Source organism: Oikopleura dioica, chromosome 1 (genome assembly GCF_907165135.1).
Source record: "Oikopleura dioica chromosome 1, OKI2018_I68_1.0, whole genome shotgun sequence".
Lineage (NCBI taxonomy): Eukaryota > Metazoa > Chordata > Appendicularia > Copelata > Oikopleuridae > Oikopleura > Oikopleura dioica.
In genome coordinates, this window is record NC_137291.1 from 11,276,804 (window position 1) to 11,290,454 (window position 13,651).

The 13,651-nt window shown below is 42.6% G+C and overlaps 3 protein-coding genes across 4 annotated transcripts; all 3 read left to right on the forward strand.

The window, feature by feature from the left end:
- The first annotated feature begins 169 nt into the window (after positions 1-169).
- LOC145695727 (uncharacterized) lies at positions 170-4,640 on the forward strand. The gene is made up of 13 exons (XM_081772737.1): positions 170-190; positions 719-870; positions 914-1,036; positions 1,079-1,346; positions 1,397-1,864; positions 1,907-2,035; positions 2,080-2,360; positions 2,405-3,573; positions 3,617-3,817; positions 3,862-3,975; positions 4,019-4,144; positions 4,189-4,455; positions 4,500-4,640. The coding sequence occupies exons 3-12, from the start codon at positions 925-927 to the stop codon at positions 4,210-4,212; spliced, it is 2,892 nt and encodes a 963-aa protein (XP_081628863.1). The 5' UTR covers positions 170-190; positions 719-870; positions 914-924; the 3' UTR covers positions 4,213-4,455; positions 4,500-4,640.
- A 3,407-nt stretch (positions 4,641-8,047) lies between these two features.
- LOC145695728 (uncharacterized) lies at positions 8,048-10,578 on the forward strand. The gene is made up of 5 exons (XM_081772738.1): positions 8,048-8,816; positions 8,876-9,976; positions 10,034-10,155; positions 10,198-10,392; positions 10,435-10,578. The coding sequence occupies exons 1-5, from the start codon at positions 8,787-8,789 to the stop codon at positions 10,541-10,543; spliced, it is 1,557 nt and encodes a 518-aa protein (XP_081628864.1). The 5' UTR covers positions 8,048-8,786; the 3' UTR covers positions 10,544-10,578.
- Positions 10,579-10,690: 112 nt separating this feature from the next.
- LOC145710887 (uncharacterized) lies at positions 10,691-12,028 on the forward strand. Of its 2 annotated transcripts, none has more exons than XM_081788597.1 (6): positions 10,691-10,734; positions 10,807-10,918; positions 10,959-11,139; positions 11,183-11,517; positions 11,560-11,764; positions 11,830-12,028. In XM_081788597.1, exons 1-6 carry the CDS (start codon positions 10,727-10,729, stop codon positions 11,943-11,945), a joined length of 957 nt encoding a protein of 318 aa, XP_081644723.1. In that variant the 5' UTR covers positions 10,691-10,726; the 3' UTR covers positions 11,946-12,028. The 2 variants fall into 2 exon arrangements, with proteins under 2 accessions (XP_081644723.1, XP_081644722.1); XM_081788596.1 differs by having other exon boundaries at positions 11,560-11,760; positions 11,826-12,028.
- Positions 12,029-13,651: the final 1,623 nt, after the last annotated feature.

A 13,651-nucleotide genomic window follows, 5' to 3' on the forward strand; every position in this document is an offset into this window, starting at 1 on the left:
GTGGCACAATCGAAAGTCCATGCGATTGTCCGTTAGATCGCAAAATCTTCGATTGAAACTCGCCGAATATGGGCATGAACTCAACTGAACGGTGTTTCGATTTATCATAAAATCTAACTAGAGGGCGCAGACCGGTAGGTCGAAACACAAAATTGTCGAAAACAATTCAGTTTAGAGATTCAGTTCTCAGGTAAGCACGAGAATATTTTTTTATGAAATTACCGTAAAGCTAAGAAGGTTATTTCTAAAATATTCTTCCTCGATAAATGATGATTAGAAACAAGTTTTAAATACTCAGTGTTCAAGAAGTCAAGCTATTTTGAAGAAGTAAAGGTTTTTTTGGTCCACGAACTATTTTTATAATCAGTTTTCAACATCAGCATTAATTTCACACGATTGATCCACTCATGTTCACTTTTCAAAGCGATACTTTTATTCTGCTGAGAAAGGTCGGCAACAGTCGAGGACAAACGATTTTTCGCTCGAAAAAGGCAGGTGCGCGCTCATTGGTTGCATCGATGTGGTGCGCGCTCGCCCATTGGTTCGCGCCCTTTTCGCCATGCCACCGCGCCGCGCAATTACTTGATTTTCGCTCCAATTTATTTTTCGCGATTATTACACCTTCAATAGAGAACATAACCTTGGATCAGAGAAAAAACCGTACATTACTTTTCATTTTTATAAATAAGAAATCTCTTGAATAAGTATTTTTTTCTAGACTCCTTTCGAAAATCGGAAAAGTTTTGGCGATAATTGATGAAAAAGCCGCTCAAAGAATTCGCGCAGTCTTCTGAGGAGTACTGTCTCTCGCCTGCTTCCAAAAAGAAAATGACTAAAAATGACAAGGAGCAGCGAATGGAGAAAATCAAGGTAAAATATTCTTTCTTACATTTTCATAAATTTCAACTTCTAGGTCTGCGTACGATGCAGGCCGATGAACAAAAAGAGACCACGGAAAAGGCGCGAAGATGCGTCGATGTCTCGGAGAAAACTGGCGAAGTTAGGATCAATAAGAAAAGCTACACTTTCGACAAAGGTATTCCTCGATTATCTTCCTTGATTTCAACATGTTTTTTAGTATTCGGTCCTAACTCAAGCCAAGTCGCTGTCTACAAAGAGGTCGTTGTACCAATCGTCAAGGAAGTCCTCGGCGGTTATTCCTGTACCATCTTCGCTTACGGCCAGACTGGAACAGGAAAAACGTACACGATGGAGGGAGAGAAAAGCTCCGGGAGCGAGTTTTCGTGGGAAAACGATCCTCATTCTGGCATCATTCCGAGAACGATGAACCACATTTTTGACGAGCTGAACTCTGGCGACTTCTCGGAATACGCCGTTCATGTGAGGTAAGAATGAGCAGCCAAAGGAACCTTCAAAATTTATGATTCATTTTTAGTCTCATCGAAATCTACAACGAGGAAATCTTCGATCTTCTCTCTGTCCGCCAAGACATCGAGAAGCTCAAGATGTTCGACGACCCAGATACGAAAGGAGCTGTGAAGATCAAGGGCGTCGAAGAAGTTGCGGTTTCCAACAAAGATGAGATCTACGCTATCATGGAGCGCGGATCGCAGAAGAGGAAAGTCGCAGCGACGATGATGAACGCACACTCATCGCGATCACACTGCGTCTTTCAGATTCAAATGAGCATGAAGGTGAAAGGCGAGGAATCGGATGGCATCGGCGAGGAGTACATTCGACAGGGAAAACTCTACCTGGTCGACTTGGCCGGAAGCGAGAATGTTGGGCGATCAGGAGCGCAGAATCAGCGAGCCAGAGAAGCGGGTAACATCAACCAGAGCTTGCTTGCCCTTGGGCGAGTTATTACTGGCCTGGTTGAGAGATCACCGCACATCCCTTACAGGTAAATCTCTTCCACTCTCCATCGCCTCATCCTTTCTTTTAGAGAGTCGAAGCTAACTCGACTTCTGCAAGACTCGCTCGGTGGATCAACCAAAACCTGCATCATTTCTACTATCTCGCCGGCCAGCACTTCTCAGGAAGAAACCCTCTCAACCCTCGATTACTCCGCTAGGTAAACAATCCCTTCAATAGTTCCGAATCAAACTCTTTCTTCAGAGCAAAGAAGATCTCCAACAAGCCACAGATCAACCAAGTGATCACAAAGCGAGCTTTGATTGAAAAGTATGTCAATCAAATCGAAGCGCTCAAGGCAGATCTTGCCGCTTCTCAGCAGAAAAATGGCGTTTACATGGACCCATCTGAGTATGAGAAAATGAAGGAGGAGTTGGAAGCGCTGAATCTTGAGAAAGAACAGAGGCTTGTCAAAGACGCGCAAATTGAGGAAGAGATGCAAAAGTTGAGAAACGAGATCGACGAACGAATTCAGAAAAACGAAGGTGAATATTGTCTATATTTTCCAAATCATGAACGTATTTTCTAGAGCTGAAAACGAAGTACAAGTCCGTGAAGGCCGATCTGCACAAAACCGATTTCCTGAAAGGCGAGCAGCTCAAAGCCAATCTCAAGCAGTATCACCGAACAAAAGACCTCTGTACCGATCTCGACAAAAATGAGGGCGATATCGTCGAGCTCCAGCGCGCGCTTGGTTCTTCCAAACAAGTGATCGAGAAAAACGCGTCATCGATCGCGAGATTTAGAGAGGACGAGCTTCCAGAATGCAGAAAGCGATCGGATCTCGTCCAGAAGAGCAACGATGCGACTGAGTCTCTAGTGGAGAAAGTCACGGCGAATGTCGATCGAGTGCGAAATTGCGGAGCGACATTGAAGGAAGAGTTGGACACGCATGCCAGCGTTTCGCGAAAAGGATTCGAAGACCTCACCGCAGGTGTGAACGAACTCCTTGTCAGCTTCAAGTCAAATACAGAAGAACGCGTTGGCGAAGTCGAAAGCACCTCCGAGCGTCTTCTGAAAAAACTTGTCGAGAGTCTTGAGGATTTCAAGCAATCGCATGACAAGTCGATCCAAAAGGTGCAGACGCTTACGACCTCTGTCCGCAGTTCTGTTGAGTCACTAAACGGCGAGGTTCTCGAGTCACTCTCTTCCATCCAGCCAGAGATGGAAAATGCGATTTCTGCGAGCGAAGAATCAACGAAGATCCTTCGCGAAACAGAGAAAAAGATGAAGGAGACATTTGAAGCGATGATGAGCCAGATGTCCCAGTGCCTTTCTTCGAAGAGCTCTGCCGACGAAAAGCTCCAGAACGCGGCAAATTCCGTCTCCAAATCTGTCGAAAGCGCGAAAGCGACACTCGAGAGCAAGACTGGGGACATAAAGAACTCACTTTCGGAATCAAAGAAGACTTTGATCGATGTCAACCGACAAACGAGTGCTTGCGTTGAGACTTACAGCGACAAAACGCAAGAATACTCGGAATCGCTCAAGGGCACTCTTGACAAGATTACTCGAGATGCGACTTGCCACGAGAAGAATTTGAATTCGCGAGTGACAACAGCGACCGCGACATGGACCAGCAAATTGGAGAAACACCAACAAGGGCAGAAAGAAAAGCTCTCAGAAATCGACGACGAAGTTGGAAATCTCTTGTCCGAAGGAAAGTCGTTCGCGACTGCTCAAAACTCTCTTCTGGAGGTAAGCTCTTTCCCCTTTTCATCCTTAAAAAAACTTACTTTAGGAAATCGACGCTTCAAACAAATCCACTGAAGGCGCCCTCACTTCCCTCTCATTGGTAGAATACAACGAGAGCGGAGAAACTCCAGCAAAACGCGATCGACGATCTCTTCAGAAGCCTCTGACCATCATGAACGAATCGCAGATTCTTAGCGAGTACGAGCAGCCGTCCTTCAACACAACAATCGACGAAGAAGATCTTCCGGTAGCTGACTTGATCATAAAACTGATTTTTATAATTGATTTCAGCAGGAGGAAAGTCTTCAGACAGAACCAGAAGAAGAGCTTGACTCCGAAAACATCTTCGAGGACTCAATGGCCTTCGAATGCCGACAGGACGTAAATTCTGCTCCTATGTTTGGGGTAAGTCATTTTTTACCTTTTTGCATCTAAATCGAATTCAAAGGAATCGAAAAAGACGCGTTCCAAAAAGCGCAAGGTTCCCAACTCTCCTCTCGTCGAGCCTGCTGGAAAACGAGTGTCTGATGAACACATCCAGGCAAAGAAAGTCGGCCCCTCTAAGCTTCCAAGGGTAAAATAAGTCTTAATGAATACTGTAATTATCTTTCATTGTAGCCAGCGCTCAACGAGAAGAATTGAGTAACTATAGACTGCTCAACTTCCTCACATTCCTCACCAAAAATCACAGCCCAACACTTTCACATTCCCTGTATATTTCACACTATTCTAAACAAAGCTATGACTTCACCATTTCCAAATCTTACCAATGTTAAACATTTAAGAATGGCAACAACGGAGTCTATCGCTAATAAAGACTATTTCATGAAAAAGTGCCGAGTACATGCGGCGATCAAAAAAAAGCTTTCCGAAAAACACCCCGAGGTAAATCGTCAATGAAAACATAAACGATTAACTTGCCGTTCTAGTTCAATACCGATGAGATGTTCACCGACGAATCAATCGCAAAAGTAACCGAAAAGATGACCGGCGAAAACTTGAAACTCCTCGAAGCGCACAACTTTGAGGAAGAGCTTCAGAAAATTCAAGAGATCAAGCAGAACGCACCTAGTGGCTCTGGTTCTGATTGGAAGCCTTCTTTCGTCCCTGCGATCGACAACGAAGCAAAGATTGTTATTTCCAAGCAAAGCTTGTTGGAAAAGATCACAGCGGAGGTAGAGAACATTTCTACGAAGCAAGAATTAATCTTCCTCTTTTAGTACGAAGCAGTCAAGAACAAAAATAGCATCAACGAGACTCTGCTCGCGAACAAGAAGACCTCCCTCGATGCGAAAGTGAAGAAGCTCAACTCACTTTGACAGCATAAGTCACTGCCATTTATCACAGTTATCACATGTAAAATAAAATATTTAAAAAAATATACACACAAGTAGGACTTTTCGATAACGTCAGCTTTATCTAAAAGGGAAAACTAAAGTCGAAGTAGCAGGGATTTTACGACTCGTTAATTTCTCGGATAAACTCAATTTTAGCAGGTCATTCACAAGCCATCGCATGACCATGAAGTATTTTTTCCTCGGTTTCGCCATTTTGAAGATTTCGTTTTCCTCCGACAATGCTCTCTTTGACTCGTTGTTTCCTGAGAACTTTTATAATGACAATTTTCACTTGGCAACGACTGTGAAAGCAGAAAGGCTGGAAATCATTGACAAGATTGCAGAGAGCATCAGAGAAAAAATGAATAAATCTATTGACTCGAGTTCAAAATGAGCCATTTTAAAATGACTATTGAAGACGTTGGCATATTAAAAAATTTGGAACTCCTGTAAGAGGCGGTAGAGGACATAAAAGCTGCTTATATTCTTGATCATGAAGAGTACTCAAAAGCGAAAGAGAGTGAGAAGCCAAATTATGTTAAATGGATAAGCTCCTGCATCCACTCTGGCGATCAGAAAAGGTCCGAATTCGAGATAGAGTTTCCAAGAGAGTCGGATTGTGAGAACTTGGACGAAGAGTAAGTTGAATCGTTTGAGAGCAATTGTTATTACAATTAAGGGACGTGAAAAAACTCTCGAATATATTTGTCCGAGTATCGAAGGATGCTACTCGTCCTTTTGAGTACTCGACCCAATATCTGCCGGTTATCTGTCGAAATGGAAAAGTTCACTCTCATTTTTTAAACGCGCTTGAAGAATATCAGATTAAACTTGGGGATGATATAACTGCCATGTACTTTGGCCATTTAGGGACGTTGATACTGTTGAATTTTCGACCAACTTGTTGTTGGTTTTTCTATTTTAGTATCGATTTAAAAGACGGATTTCATTTCAGCTTTCCGGCTCGGACTTTTGCCGGCCCATGTGACAGCTACGACTCAAGAAAACGCCCATGGTTTAACAACGCGCAAATTTCTTTGTCTTCTAATGATCCGTATTACATACGATTTCCCGATAATTTCAGCGGCCATTCATTTTACGGGTACCGTGGATCGAAGATAATGAGCTTCTTTACTGACAGTTTTTCCCTTTATCGAAAGAATGTAAAATTGGCCGATGAAAAAGACAAGGCGAATGCGTCCTTTGAAATCGACGGAGGTAACCTTTTCCTAGCCAGTAACGAAGAGCTGGATTGGGATTTTTATAGCAGAATCGAAGAGCTACACACTCTTGGTGCAGTTGCTTTCCACTTAGCGAATTCACTTGTCTTTGATATTGGTTCAACATCGAAACCACGACTGTCTACTCAATATGTTGATGCTTCAGCATGGGGCGAACTTGTTACAGTGTCTTCTGTTGTAGAAGGAAACGGTAGGAAATATGGAGTGCTTGGAATTGATCTTACCTTTTTGACACCAATGACCAAATTGAACAATCCGCTATTTGAAAATATCTTTGGAGGCGCATTCAAATCAGAAGTCTTTTTCCTTGACCAGCTGGGACAAGTTATTTATCATCCTAGAATTGGAGGCCCGGAATTTCCTAGAACTTGGAATCGAGAAAAAGTTTCTTATAAAGAAATCCATTCAAAGTTTTACAGCGATTTATATGAAACAGAATTTATTGACGACATCGAAGAGATTCTTCTGAACTTTGAAAATAAGCCTGAAAAGACTGTGAGGAGAAAAGAAAGCTATGAAATTCATGTGCTCCTAGACAAATCACCTGGACTCATTATGATTGTTCAGTTTCTAAACGACGAGAAAGAAGAGATTCGAAATCTTACCGCTGACATCGAAGATGGATTCATAGGGGTTGAGACGGTCAAGAAACCGACTGATTGTACAATATTCCTTGGCTACGCTGTATGCTACGAAAATGTCGATTTCCCAATTATTCTTCTCGATGCCGTGAACGAAACAATCAGATTTGGTAGTAATCCGGACTTCTCTCAAAATAGGAATTCTGCAGACAGCGGCAATTTCAATATTTTAAGTGGCGGGAAAGATGCATACAATAAAAATTTGAAAACGCCTAGTTTTGCTATCGAAGATTCAAGAGAACTTCTTCTGCAGCCAACAAGGCTCACGAAGAATGCAAAGCGAGATCTGTCAATATTCAAGGACCTTCCTAGTATAATGAAAACAAAGTTTGGTAATTATTCTGAGAAAGAAAATATCCTCCGTATCTTCGCGTCGACGGCCACTGGTCTTTTCTATTCATACCCTCACTGGAACATCAACCCTGATTACTATGCTGGTGGCGAGGATTGGGTGAAGAATGCGACACTTGATTCTGTATTTACAGAAGAACTCTTCAATCGCTCCGTAAGAAGAATGTCTCGAGCGTTTTCTGGCAAAGATTCGAAAGGCGTCCGAATCGTTATTGGGATAGACGTGGTTCTTTCAATCGAGAATATTTATAAATTGTCTGAATCTGAATATGCTTCAACGACATATTTGAACAGCACCCAACAGCTTTGCTTGGGACAAACTTGCGACTGTCTAAATTACCAAAACCTTGAATTGCCACCTTTTATAACAAAATGTGGCAAAATTCAAGATCAAAATGAATGCGAGAAAAATATCTTTTGCGATTTTGCAGGAAAATGTCAAATAAAGAAGAGATTTGTTAAAAATCGTGATTTCTTCAATTCCCGATGTGAAACGGTAAGTTACGATTCCATTTAATAAGCTGAAGACTTTTTAGAGTTCATATGGAACCTGGATGGCTGGTCTTATTCCTTTGGCGATTTCAATTCTTCTTATTTGTTCAGCGAGTTTTCTGATAACCCGACATCATAAAAATGAGCGGATAAAGATGAAGCAAATGAAGGACTTGCCTATTCCTGAGAAACAACCTTTCACTGAGAGAATCAGCAAATTATTTCAAATAAAGTGAATTTCACCACTGAAAAATTAACAGAAGAATATCTTGGTATCGTATCATGTGACCAAAACTTACGGAATTATTATGTTGAATAAATTATCGTCTCTGCTCGTAAACATGATCATTAAAATGACAGATTTCTTCGTTAGAATTGTGGGAAGATCATTATTATTTTTTAAGCAAAGAAATCCCTTCTGAAAACCGCACGATTCCAAAAGATCCAACTAGAGATAAAAAATTCTGTTCCTCAAGGTCACCGATAGTTCATCTCGAGTTTTACGCTCCATTTCTGGGAATGGATTGCGATCTGACAAGATATAAAAGCTTTCTCGTTGCGAAATCGAGGCATAACTGTATTTTTAGGTTCCAAAAATGGATATTCAGCGACCTTTTCAAGATTCAACCAAGAGAATATTTTTTAGCGAAAAGATTCATAAACAAAAATTGCTCGCGCTGCCAAAAGAATACTTTTCAGATTCTTTTCGCAGTAGAGCTCGTTCTGGATTGTTTTTATATTAGAATTTTGATTTAACAGAGAACTCACTTATAGCAACTACAACGACGACTACGACAACAACTACCACAACGACAACTTCCACTACAACAACAACAACAACAACAACAACAACAACAACGACGACGACGACGACGACGACCACTACCACCACCACTACCACCACGACTACCACCACCACCACGACTACCACGACCACCACGACCAGGACAACGACGACCACAACGACGACCTCTTCGAGAACCTCCACCACAACAACTTCAGTAACATCACCAACTCCATCTTGCCTAACATCAACTGATTTCAACGATGTGTCAGTTTGGGAAATCTCAAACGATTTTGACATTCAAGTTCCAGAATCTGTCTACCAATTCGACCATTCTGGCTTTTCCGGTAATGCAGAAGACTGTCAGAGAATGTGTGCAAATACAGCTGGCTGCTACAAGGCAAGGGGAAAATTTCAACATAATTCTTGAAAAAAGAGATAAATGTTTCCCCAAAAAAGCTAAACTTTGATTCATCGAGCACAACATGCACCCTTCTTGGCAATGCTGCTACGGGATACCTTTCTTCTTCAGCTTTCGCATTGAATGGGATTGACTGCAGTGGGTCATCTTACTCTTGGACCGACTACAAAGTCTCTATCGGCGTAAGCGTTCTTTTTGGAACATCAGACTCTCCCGCCGACTTACTTGCGCGCTTGAAACAAAACAACAACTTCTCCTGGACTTCCAAGAACGGGGTCACAGATGTTCCCGATTTGATTTACTCGATGTCAGTTTTCTTCGAGCCAGTCATCACTCAGAATACAGCCGGTCTTACAACTCCTACAGCCGATCAAGTGTGGATCACGTTCGAAGGTCTTATCTACTTCCGCGAAGCTTCAACTTCTTCAAGAAAGCGCCGTCAATCATTTTCAATCAACACAATCATCGAGACTCAAGCAGTTGCCGCAGCAAATGATGTTACCGATAACGTGGACTCCGCTGGAGCGACTGTTGACGAAACATCTGAGCCTGAGACAGTGATTGAAGAGGTTGAGCCGGTAGTGGTTACAACAACAGAAGCACCAGCAACAACGACAACTGTAGCGCCAGGAGAAACGCCCTGCGATTCCGGAGACATATCTTTACAGACATCTGCAAAATGCTGCCCAGATCATTTTGGCATAGCTATCCACAGCTGTGTCTTTGAGAAGTTGAATATGGATCCTTCTGCTGCATCTCTTGTCGGACAAAATGCAGCAAGTAGCTTCAATCCTCGAACTTCATCATCTACAGCGAATACCTGCGGCGGAACATTGATCAATGGAGAGTATCACTTCGGAGAACAAGGCAAAATCACCGATTGCGGCAACGAAATAGTTTCTAATGATACCCACATTGTCATAAAAAGCTCGATTCAAGGAGTCGCTGGCGTTCAAGTTGGAAAAATCACTCGTGAAAGAAGACTAAAAGTGGATTTGGAGTGTGCGTTTCCTCGAGTGCTTAGAGTCAGTACTGGATCGAGCCCAATTATGACATCCTTGTTCCATTTTGTCGCAGATTTGGGAGAAACGATCGGCAATTTTGATGTTAGCATGGGAGTTTTCAAGGATGCTGCCTTCAGGAATGTCTTCAAAACTGAATTTCTCACGTTTTAGAGCAATTTAAAAAGACAAAATAGCACGAATTTTGCTGCTGACGAGATCGTTTCGATTCCCCAGCCTCTTTTTGTCAAATCTGCGCTTGAATCTGCTTCTGACAACTTTAAACTTCAACTCAATCGCTGCTGGGCAACTCCAAAGTAAGAATAAGCTTCGATTTTCATATGTTACAGTAATTTTAGTGATGACCCTCAAGATGAAATCTCGTATTCCTTTGTTGAAAATTTCTGCGGCAATGAGGCTGAAATCTCGGGTGATACTTTGGAGATCTTCGAAAACGGAGAAGAGAGTTTTGCGAGCTTCAGATTGACTTCTTTTGAGTTCAATGATGCCTCAACGGTTTTCCTTCATTGCGATGTTAGAATTTGCGACTCAAGGTAAGCAAAACGCCGTTGTGTCCCAGATAATAATAATTTCAGCATTGAAAATTGCGTTCCGAACTGTTCTTCAAGAAGAAAACGAAGATCAATCGATGATGAAAATTATCATACTATCACTTCTGGTCCTATTCAAGTGTTCTCCCCTTGAAAAAATCCAAATAAACATGCTATTTATAGTATAAATTTTATGCTATTGATTCAATAGTATTGAATAAAGAGAACCACGAAATCAATTTTTCTCTAGAACATAGTCTTCCTTGTTATCATTGGAATGCATTTATCGCAGATCAATCAGTTTAAAAGAGAGTTCGCTCGTGCGAAAAGAGCGAAAATGACTTTGTAAGTGATTAATGTTCAAAAATTTATTTGAATAATATAATTTTATTATTTTTTTCATAAATTAAATTCAAGAGAATGCTTCGGCTGCATCAAAAAGGAACCAGAACAAAACTCAAGAAATAAAAATCTCATCAAGAAGGACCAATCCGATATTCTAACATCTCTCAGCAAATATAAAATGATGGTAATTCAGCTCGCTTCTTTCTTGTCTGACTTATTTCTAGCACATCGTGTGTCTGATACTCGCAGTAACCTTCAAAATAACTCAGTACTTTTTCAACAATCAGCCGCTTCCTTGCAACCATGCCGATATAATAGAATCACTGACGAGCGCCGATCGTAATAATTCAAGGAAGTCGCTTTCCATTCATACATCTGCGGATGTTGAAGCTGCCATTCAATTAGGTATTTTAGCTTTCCATAGAAAGTCATCTGTAACCATTTTTAGAGCTTGAATTTGCGTGTTACTACAAAGCAAACTGTTCCGACATTCTTCCAGTGTGGAATGACGCTACAATTAACTTCAACACTCCACTGAACACGACTTTACCCGAGGAAGGGTGTGCCCCGATAGATACAGATTGTGTGACATGCTGTCCAGAAACTCTCTGCCCGCCAGACGCATTTGGATTGCCGGAAGACATTTCCATGCCTTCCTTTATCCAGCTCTACGACTCGTATCACCCACGTGCTCTTCAAGCGAATAATATCTTCGTTTTCTGGGATTTTCTCTGGATATTCTTTGGCATGCTCGTCTGGTACAGAGTGCAGTCTCTCAAAGACGTAAGTAACATTTCTTCAATTCCAAAATTGACCTCTTTTTAGATGAATCTGGTCAATGTTCCCGTAGTTATCGACGAAAAGGATATCGGCACGATTTCACTGCAGTGTCTCCTTGCTACAGTCACGATGGTTTTCTATGCAACAGATGCCGCTTGCTCCTGGCTCTGGCTGTATTTGCATGACAGGGAACGACTTCAGGTCGAGCATGCTTCGTATTTCACAGTGGAAGCAAGAAATAAGTCCCTAGGCTCGGTTTGATAAAAAATTTCTTTATCATTCATCTTTAAAAAATATCATGAAAACCGAACAAAGCTGCGTGGCACACTTGCTATGTGCTTTTGATTATGAATCCGGCAATCTTCCTTTCTGTGCAAATGAAGAAGAAGCTTTGCAAGTACGAAGAGTTGCAATTTGCAAGAGAATCGTAAGATCGTTTCTGTGCGGTTCTACTTTATTTTATTTATTTATTTATATAATATTGTATCACAAAATATACCGAATATTTTCACAGCCACCTTTTGAAATCATGGAAGAGAACGATTTGTAGTCATTCTTTGGTTGAACTGGGCAGGTTTCCCATCACTTGTTTCTAACTCGTTGACCTTGAAGAGGCGGCGATTCTTATTCGGAAATGAACGGGATAAAGAAGTGATTCGAAATGAAAACAATTTCGAATGAAGTCTCTCGAGTGACCCTTGTCGCGCTCCTCCCGTCAAAGGCCTAATCCAGTCGCTTGCTAACAGTTGTGCCCAAGTGCCCAGATTTTCTCTTTTGGGCACACAAAGGGAGGGAGAAAATAGACACTGATCCTTGTAAGGGTGCTCGAGCCAGATGCCCAGCTTGCTTTTATTTTCGTTTACTAAATTAATGACTTTGATTGAACAACATTGTTCTTATTATTTATTTTACGGACAAAATTTTTAATCCCTTATTGAAACATCTTGAGAAAATGGCTCAGGCACCTCCGGCCAGGGTCGAACTTGAGCTCGGCGGGATGCCTCCCGGAGTGATTTCGAGTAGGATTTAAAAATCTGCGAAATAATAAAATGCTCGCCGCAGGGGCGCGTGCCCTAAGCTTGATACATCTGGGCAGCATGAGCGTATGCTAATCGAATCTGGATGTTATATGTCGAAAGGCTGGGTCAGAGTTCAAAAATTTTCGGCTCCCGGGCAGGGGAGCGGCGGCCGGCCGGGCGCGGGCACGCTGCCCGCCTGCGCCCCCGGGCCTCGCGGCCTCAAGCGCCCGAGCCCGTCAGAGGCCGCGGCCAGTTTTTATGATTACACCGTGCCCGCCTGAGCCCCTGGGCCTCGCGGCCTCAGGCGCCCGAGCCCGTCAGGGGCCGCGGCCAGTTTTCGTAAGAAAAGAAGAAATTTTCGCCGAAAACTTTGAAATTTTAAATAAAAATTGAGACTTTTGTCGGAAACCCGTGAAAGAGTTCTCTTTAAAAATGACCCCTAAAATTGGCTAAAAATTTGGTCTAAATCAAGATTTTTGCAAATTTCCGAACTTTTTATACCGTTTTCGCATATTTTTTGACTGTAAACTTATTCAAGTCATCGAATTGAAGCTGAAAATACCGATTGAAATTTGGTCACTTTGTACTCGCGGGCGCGGCCGGGCGCGAGCAGGAGGGCAAGGGCCCGCGCCCGCGTGAGCCCGCGGGCACCTTCAATTTCTTGCCCGCGCCCTCGTACGCCCGCGGGCACCTTCAGTTTCGGGCCCGTGCCCACCTGAGCCCCCGAGCTTCATCAATTTTGTGCCCGCGCCCGCCTGAGCCCCCGACCATTTTTCCATTCCGAGCCCGCGCCCGCCTGTGCCCGGGCAAATCGCGGGGTTTTTGAACTCTGGGCTGGGTCGCCATGAAACCATAAATCTTCGCTCGCTGAAATTCACAGTAAAATTTTGTGAATATTAATTATTTTGTTGGCACTGGAGGTTTTTTCCCAAGTCGCAAAAAAGGTGCAGAGCGTTAACGGAGGATGTCGGCAGGGTTGTAATCCGCTGGCCACCACCTGGTGGAAGGGGCAATATATCCGCTAGAATGTTGTTCCACGTGAGTAGCTACAAGCATTTACATTTACTTTGCGCAAAAGCTGGAAAGCGCTTGTTTAGGCTTAGCCGATTTGAGCTCGC